The sequence below is a fragment of the Gorilla gorilla genome, chromosome 1, assembly GCF_029281585.2.
Source record: "Gorilla gorilla gorilla isolate KB3781 chromosome 1, NHGRI_mGorGor1-v2.1_pri, whole genome shotgun sequence".
NCBI classification, from domain to species: Eukaryota; Metazoa; Chordata; class Mammalia; order Primates; family Hominidae; genus Gorilla; species Gorilla gorilla.
In genome coordinates this window covers 96,872,863-96,881,602 of record NC_073224.2, presented here as the reverse complement: position 1 = coordinate 96,881,602, position 8,740 = coordinate 96,872,863, and the positions used below count along the sequence as shown (strand labels likewise).

At 50.0% G+C, this 8,740-nt stretch overlaps 1 protein-coding gene and 1 long non-coding RNA gene across 2 annotated transcripts; one reads left to right on the top strand and one right to left on the bottom strand.

Annotated features, from left to right (window-relative positions):
- Positions 1 to 12: 12 nt before the first annotated feature.
- Positions 13 to 3,256, top strand: LOC129527101 (uncharacterized). Its single transcript, XR_010129280.1, has 3 exons — positions 13 to 235; positions 459 to 756; positions 2,821 to 3,256. It is a non-coding gene; the product is annotated as an uncharacterized lncRNA (long non-coding RNA).
- A 2,457-nt stretch (positions 3,257 to 5,713) lies between these two features.
- SLAMF9 (SLAM family member 9) lies at positions 5,714 to 8,524 on the bottom strand. The gene is given in 6 exon segments (XM_063693729.1): positions 5,714 to 6,140; positions 6,535 to 6,807; positions 7,582 to 7,794; positions 7,797 to 7,890; positions 7,892 to 7,926; positions 8,366 to 8,524. Coding segments are annotated over 6 exon segments (867 nt in total). The 5' UTR covers positions 8,412 to 8,524; the 3' UTR covers positions 5,714 to 5,934.
- Between the last annotated feature and the right edge of the window lie 216 nt (positions 8,525 to 8,740).

Here is an 8,740-nt window from a genome sequence, read left to right as displayed (position 1 = left end):
CCAATTGGAGCCGCCAGAGACACGGCGAGGCGGGCGGGACCCCTGAGCGGCCTGGGAGTTGTAGTTTCAGGAGGGAAGAGCTCGGCTGCACGTGGGCTCAGGTCGCCCCCTCGTGGACCTCTGCACAGCCAAGCGTGGAAAGGCCGGTGGGCCGCTTCCCGCCGCCAGCAAGAGGGGCAGCAGGGTCCGGCTCGCGCTCCAGGGCTGCGGGAGCTGGCCCCTTGCCAGGCTACTGGTACGCCGTCCTTCTTTCGGAACCTACGGGCGACCCTCTCCGCTCCCGGAACGGGCGCGCCACAGAGGCGGCAGCGAGGGTTGAAATCTGAGCCTGGGGATAGGAGCACCAGGCGGGGAGCATGACTCCCCGCCCTCCTCCCAGGGGATCCACCCAGGTCCCGGGCTCATCCGATCTCCTCCCCCATCCCCATTTCTACCTCCACCCATTGCTTCTCTAGCAGGACTGGAAATACCTGTCTGCATTGGCGAGCTCCCAAATCTTGCCCAGGCGCCTCCCACCGTGTGCAGCTGAGGAAGGCTGTGCTCTGAGCGTGGGGTTGCCAAGTCAGCTCCCAAGGCAGCTCTGGCACCAACGACCCAGAGAAACAGGCCCAGAGGGGAGAAACGACAGATATCCTGACACGGGAGATTGAAAGGGAGGAATGAAATACAAGATCACTTACTGGACCCATGCAGGGTGCCAGACCCTGGACTAGATGATTTATAACTCTTCTGTAACCTTCACAGAAACCCTGCGAAGTAAGTAGAGCTCCCTTTGACTAATGAGAAAACTGAGGCTCAGGGAGATGAAGTAACTTGGCCCAAGCTTTCCCAACTAGGTTATGGCAGAGCTGGATTGAGACCCAACCCAAACTTCATCAAACCCACTCCCTTGGAGACTTCGCCCTCAGACACAAAGATATCTTGCATATCTTGCCCCTCAGAGATTCCACCTCCTCAGCCTGGTGATGCTGTAGGGATGCAGGGTCGGCTTAAGCAACATTGCCTGTCCAGGTCCTTCCCATTCAGTTGGCTCCCTTGGAAGCCTTCCATGAAAGCAACGTGCTGATCTCATCCCAATCCGAAGTACTAAGACTCAAACTGAGTGCACCAGGCATCAGACTCACAGAATCACTGCTGCAGCATCATGAGAGACCCTCCGGGATGGGCCTAAGCACTGCTTGGCCCCAGAATCCCTGGCACATCATTTCTCCATGTAGTCATCCAAGCCCCTATCTCATTACATCCTGGGCCAGAAAGCTCAGCACTACTGTTGTACCCATTCCATCCTTAGTAAGCTCTGCCTGCTGGACAGTTCTTCCAGGTGTAAAAGTTTTAGTGCTTTTGGGTGACTGAGATGGAAGAGAAGAGGCAGGAGCAATGGGCCAGTCTCTCCCACCATCCCTCCTGCAAATAGTCCCAAAGTAGCAGCTTTTCAACAACGCATTTCAACATAATACCCTGATCTATTGATAAGACTATAATGGAAACATGTTAATGAATGCAGCATGGAAGCAAGGCTAGAAGAAATGGTAAAAGAGTGAAGCGGGTTTTTTGTTTGTTTGTTTGTTTTGACAGAGTCTCTATCGCCCAGGCTGGAGTGCAGTGGTGCAATCTCAGCTCACTGCAACCTCCACCTCCCGGGTTCAAGCGATTCTCCTGCTTCAGCCTCCCAAGCAGCTGTGATTACAGGCGGCCACCACCATGCCTGGCTAATTTTTGTATTTTTAGTAGAGATGGGGTTTCACCATCTTGACCAGGCTGGTCTTGAACTCCTGACCTCATGATCCACCCACCTCGGCCTCCCAAAATGCTGGGATTACAGGTGTGAGCCACTGCGAGGCCGAGCCAAGTGTTTTTTAGTCTTTGGATCTTTACCAATCATTGGGAAGGATCTCCCTCCCCCCTGTTAGAATTGGCCACACCTTTGATCTAAACTGCTGTCTCCAGTGGTTTCTTGAGGATAAACTAATCTCATTTAGACATTAAAATAACTTTTTGTTAAATGACAATTAAAATGGTTTTCAATTTTTAAAAGTTTATGATATGGCCTTTTTTTTCTGGAAACTTATTTTGTGAGTTTTATTGTTATTGCCATTTTTTGTCTGATTTATACGTATATTGGAGATTTTTTGTTAAGAAAAGGAACCTAGCCCTATAACTTGTTCCCTCACTGTGCCAGGAGTGAAAGCTGATTTAAAAATAGTCCCTGAGGTTCAAAACAAAAGACTTTCCTCTAGGTTGTCCTTGATTCATAGTCATTACTCTCTGGGAAAGCTTATTCAACCAACGAGGATTCCACCTAACCTAAGTATCAGGCAGCCCCCATATTTTCAAGTTGCTGACAAGGATATCAGAAAATATTCTGTCTCTCACCCTCCTCCTCCTCCTCCTCCTCTTCTTCCTTCTTCTCCTTCTCCTGCTTTCTTCTTTCTTCTTTCCTCTTTCCTCCTCCTCCTTCTCCTCCTCCTCCTCTGCTGCTGCTTTTCCTCCTCCTCCTCCTTCTCCTTCTTCTTCTTCTTCTTTTCTCTCTCTGTCTCTCAGAGCTGGGGTATTCTCCTCCTCTTGCCTTTGAACATCAAAACTCCAGGCTCTCCAGACTTGGGACTGTGAGTTATACCATTGGCCTCCCTGGTTGTGAGGCTTTTGGAGTTGGACTGAGCCACACTTTTGCCATCCCAGGGCCTTCTTTGTGCATGTTGTAGGACTTGGCCTCCACCATCATGTAAGCCAATTCCCCTAATAAATCCCATCTCATATTTCTATATCTGTATCTATCTATTCTATTGGTTCTGTCTTCCTGGTGTATACCTAATATTTCAGCAGGCCTTGGGAAGAAAGGACCTGAGCTGCTCCATAGCCCTGCACAAAGAAGATGGTGTGACCTCAGAGATGTCTGCTTGGCACCGTTAAGCACAGGTGATCCTAATCAGCAAAGTTTCTCATTGTCTGTAGATAAGCAGAGAATTACTTGATATCAAATGAACCCTGAAAGGTGGAACACATGGACTTTTAGTAGTGACCACATTTGATGTGTTAACATTGCTTGTACCAATTAAGCACCACATAACTATCCCATATTCTAGAATAGAAAGGGTGGCTTTAATAATCAATAATATGGATGTTGTTAATCAGGCATATATTAAATTATATCTGAGTTAAAAAAGAAAAGAAAAGATTGTCATCCAGGGACTCTGTTGACCACATGCCTGTAAGCAGCAGTCTTATTACCAGATCAGTAAAGAAGTGTGGTTTCTCATATATTGTCATTTAACTTTTTGTGTGCCTATCTTCTATCCCAATGAAACACTTAGCCCCACAAGGGTGTGGATATTGTCCTGTTTGTCTTTGAATTCCCGCTTCAGAAAGGCCCTGCTTACTTTTCCAGCCTGGTTTCTCACTTATCCCTTTATCGCAGTGTGCATGACTTTGCAGGCCTTAGAACTACTGTGCTCTTTCACATACCAGTGTCTTAGCACTTAGCTTCTGTCTCGATAGAATGCCCTTTTCTCCTTTCCAGACTCACTGCTGACCACAGGTCAAATTTCTGTTGATCTGTTCCCTTCAGGACACATTCCGTGACTTTTCCCACCACGCCCTCACCTTCACCCCAGCCCTTTTCTCACCTTGTTATTTTATCTTTACACACTCCACAAAACATTCCTTGAAGGCAGAGGTGTCTCTTGTGCCTCCCCAGTGCTTGCCAAGTTCCTGGCATATTGCAGAGGTAGAGGCTTGTGCCTCTCTGAGTTTATATTCAACTTTCTTTAAGATCTCATCCTTCCTCTTCCAGAAGCTCGGCCTCTTTTGAGGCCTCAACCCTTCTCTGCTCAGAGATCGGCTGTAAGAAGAAGGAACTTTGCCAACTTCCAGGGAAATCCCTGGGCCTATCATACATTCATTCCTTTATTTATTCATCCTTTTGTTTACTTTCTATGAATTCAATCCTGCAATAACATGAGAAATGAGCTGCCTCTTTATGTGCAAGATGGACTCAAGGTGGCCTTTCCAGTCAGTCCCCATCCCTGCAGTGGTGCCTCCTAGGAAAGATATAAAAGGAATTGAAGGGATTGGGGGCTGCTGGCCTTTTTTGGAAGCAAGACTGCTCAGGGCCTAAGGGAGGCCCAGAGAACCAGCCTCAAGAAGGGACTGCCTTCCAGAGGGACAAGGGTTCGGGCCCTCAGAAAGTAGAGGGGACCAGTTTACCAGCACTAGGAGCTCTTGGGGCTGGTTTACCAACCTTACTACCTCCTTCCCAAGCCCCAAGGGGCTCCATCTCCTGCACAAATACCTAGGGAGACCCCCTACTCTTGGCTTCCAGCCCTGCCCCATGCCACTTTCAAGGCCCTCCTCCTGGGTGGTCCTGTGCCAGCCCATGTGTCCTACTTTCCTAAAAGGAAGGTATCCTTGGTCTCATTGGTTGCCCAGTTGAATGCATTCCACTGACCCCTGCACACACTTCTTGTTCCTTTTTTGGAAGATACTTTGGAGATCAGCATCCTCCCCCTCAAAAACAAAGAGGAAGAAGAGACCCACAGCAATGTTAGGCATGCCTCCTGCCATGCGGTCCTCTCCCCACCCTTCAGACACCTCTTCTGAAACTCCCCAGGGCCCCCAACCCACCCTGTCTCTATGGCACCAAGTCGCTTGCCTGTGTCTCTGTAGGAGCTCCAAGCTGCCTCTCTGCCTGCTTCTCTCTTCCAGTGTGCACTTCTTGGAGAAAGAGGCTGTGGCTCAATGGAAGTTTGCTGAACACAGGGTCACAGGCCAGAGGCGAGTAGCAGATCAAAGCCCAGAGCTCCAAAATGTCACCTAGGCTCCCCGCCATACATCACAGCCTTCACCACTTCCTGCAATTCACCCACTGCGTACACCTGTCCTGTCAATTGGGTGTTTTCTAATTCTCTCCCCAGTCCTCGCTTCCCCCTAACCCCCTGCCCCATGGCAGCTGCGTAAGTAACATCCACAAGATCTGATTTGGAGGGAATAATAGAGACTTGGGCAGGGACACATTAGGCCTGGGAGGCTGATCATTGGTCTAGGGAAACAGCAAGAACATAAAACTTAAGGGCCTTTGCCAGGGAGTTGGGGATGGGCATTAACCCAGGACAAGACTCCAAAGAGAAGGCCTAAGACATGAAAATCTATAGGCAGGGACACAGGCAGGACAGTAATACTAATCACAAGCAGAAGTCAAGGCTCCACGATCTTGGCTAATAGTCCAGCATCCCTATGGGGTAGGCGCCAGAGGCCCAGAGCAACTGGCATCAGGGAGATGACGGAGAGGTTGCAGGCTCAACTCAGACCCAGGGTAGATCTGAACGAGGTCCTTCCTACCTCCCTATTTAGGAGAGCTTCTAGACTAGTCTGGGATGGATGGAGTTGTTAAGCAAATGTATCTGCCAGGATGAGAGTGGGGTAAGGGAAAAGAAGAATCTTAACAGGAATAAGGCCACTTTTATGCAGGATTCAAAATGCCTGAAATTCTCAAGTCACAGGTTCAGTTAGGTTCAAAGAAATCTCTCACATTTCTTATTTGATGAACAAATAGCAAGCATGTTGGTGGAAAATGGGATAGGTGGTGAGTGACAGCATACCAAAACTTCCCTGTGAGGGGGCCCTTTAGACCCACTTCTCTCCCCAAAGGAGGGCCTGAAAAAGCACGTGGACTTGGGGGAAGGCACTGGGAGTTGGGGGAAAGACAGCAGAGTGGGTTTTGCCAGAGCCACCCAGTGAGGACGGAAGGACCCAACACAGCTCCTGCAGAGTTGTGGTCACTTAATTTGACTTTATTGCCAGCCAGTCTTCCCTCAGAAGTATGGCTCTCTGGATACCCACCCCTGAGCACCTCCTTCCCCTGGAAAGAAGAGAGCTGAGGAAGGATTCTCTGGGTGCTGGGAAGAAACCAAGCTCAGGACTGGGGTTCCCAAGGAGCAGTCAGGCAGGGCTGGAGCCAGGCTTTGCCTCCTTCCTCAATTTCATTCTGTTTCTCATGAGTTTCTTCATCCTTGGCATTTTGTGTCTTTTCTGGACTCGGATGATCCAGAGTCCCATGGCCAGAATTACCAAGAGCAAGAAGACAAGCAATCCCTTGGCCAGGAGGCAGAAGGCTGTTGAAGGCTTCTCAGAAGCATAGTTAGGATCTGGGGTGGAAGAAAGGAGGAAAGGACCCATCAGAGGTAGGGTTGGGGTTAAGATTTGGGCAGACTCCTACCCAAATTTCATGCAGGGGTCTCAAGTTCACAATCAGTTGAAGTCCCCTTGCAAGTGTCTCTGGAAATATATTCAATGCACAGAAGCTCAGGAACTGAGATCTAGGAATCATTCTGAAGCCAAGCAAGAGAAAAGAAAAGACCTTTGGAAGTTGGGGGCACTAGAAAAAGGAGGGTCTCCTCTCCAATCCAGGTGTCAAGCCTCCATGGGAGGGGGTTAGCTTCTGAATTCCCTGGGCTCTCTTGGGAAGAGCTGGGGGAGGGAGATGGTGCCTCTAGGCACTATCTTTCATGAGCTCAGGGGGTGTCTCAGGGGTTCTGGTACCTGCACAGAAGGGCCCATCAGGGATGGGGCGAGAACTGACGTTGCTGATGGGGTTGTTGGCTCTGCAGGTGTAGGAGAGGGCACTGTCCCCCGGCCTCCAGGATGTGCTGAGGACAGGGCCTTCATGGAATGTATAAGCGCTGTCCCCCCGGAAGAGCCAGCTGTAGGTCATATCCATGCCTGCCTTCTCCACAGAGCACACCAGGGACATACTGCAGGCACCTTCCCCAGAACTCTCAAAATTCACAGTGATCTGGGGCTCTGACAGCCGTCCTAGATGAAGGGGAAACACAAAGACCCTCTAAACAATCAGGGATTGGGTCTGTTTTCCTAAGCTCCTCAAACCTGGGGTACTAATGCTACCCCTTGACAGCCCCTGCACCTAAACAACAAATAGGCAAAAGCAAACAAACCCAACCACCATAAAACCTGTGGTTTCAAGGTCCCCAAGGCAACTGTCAAGGAAGACAGAGCTGCCTTTGGCATCTTCCACCTCCCCTTTACGTATTCTCTCTCTTACTTTTGTGCTCTACCTTCCTCCAAACCCCATTCTGTCTCCTTGATCCCATAAAATATTATCACCCCTCTCAGGGGCATTTACATTTTAATCAGTGTCTCTTCAAGCTTCAAGGTACATGCAGTGTGACAGACACTAAGAAGAAATGTGGGTTCAAGTAAAGAGAAGATACTCATTAGTAGCCCTCATCCCACAGGGAAATAAAAGGCTCAAGAATGTAGGTGGTGTTCATCCCCGGGACACAATTTCACTGGAAGAGAAAAGCCCTCTACAGGGTCTGTACATGAAGCCCCTGATCCCTGCCACTGCATCGCACAGCCTCCTTGCTCCAGGTCACTCCACCTGTTGCTGCGGTTCAGATACAACAGGTGGATTGGGCACACTCAATCCCAGTATCTAGATTGGAGACAGTCTGCCTCCAGTTCTAGCCCCTCAAACCATAACCCTGAGTCCTGAGACCCCCACTCCATGGTGTGAGAAGCTCAGAAGAGCCCCCAAAACCAGCTTTATGGTTCCCAGCCTAAACTCACGGTAGACACGTAGATTGTACTGCTGCATGGTAGAGATCTGGGATGTTCTCAGGTTGACTTGAGCTTGGTAAAGCCCTAAATCCTCCCAGCTCAGATTGCTGATATGCAGGGAATAGCTGGGGTCCAGGAAGCTCACTCGGCCCTGGTAGTGTGGATTGGTCACCATGATGGTAGCTGGATGTCCCTCTTTCCCTGGCACCACAGTGGCAAGACTTTGTGAGAGGACCAGATGATGTTCTCAACCTCTTCATTGGGTGGTATTTCCAGGGGGAGGCTGATGGACTCCTGAAGGATGGCAACCACTTCCTCAGGATCCACACCATCTCCAGAGTCTCCTTTGGCTGCCTATGCAGGAAGAAAAGAGAAGCAAACAACCCAGCTGCTGTCTCTGGGCTGCTGAACCTGGCAGTGGAGCTGCCAGAGTAGCGTAATCTCAGCTGGGCAGCTTCTATGACTCTCACACTAAATCCTGTTCTCCAGCTGCTGCTTCTGGCTCCAGATTTCCCCTTTCCCTGAGTTAAGCACCTAACAGGAGTTTGCTTCCATCTGTCCCTTCACCCTCCAAGTTTTACCTTCTCCTTTGCCATCTTGGGATTGCTCTTTCTTCCATATCCCCAGGTGTCTCTCGGTCCTGCCCTGAAGCCACACACCCTACTCCTTGTAACTCCAGAAGAGCTGACACATTCAACCCCTAAGAAAGAGTCTTACTGGCCCAGACCCAGTGGGGCAGGGGAACAGAGGTGGAAGGGGACATTCCTGTGCAGGAGCTGGCAGCCTCACTCACCCTCCTGGAGCAGCAGGAGAAGAAGCAGCCAAGGAAAGGCACACATGTCAGCAGCCCCCAGCCCCAGAGGTGTGATTCAGTCAGTCAGTCCCCAGGACTGTGCAGAAGACTGCATTAGGAGGCTCCTAGACACAGAGAGCCTGACTGATGGTCCTGAGAAAAGGGAAATAATTTTTCCCTGACTACAGCCCTCTGATGTCCTCTGTCCTCACTAAGCCCCTCCCTATGAATCATGGCTCTCTTAGTTCTCTTTCAGATCCTGATTGTCACGACAGTTTACTCACTGACTCATGATGCCATCCGCCAAACTCAGCCCAAATCCCACTTCCTAAATGAAGTCTTTCAAGACTTCCTACCCGCCCCAGGTGCCCGCAC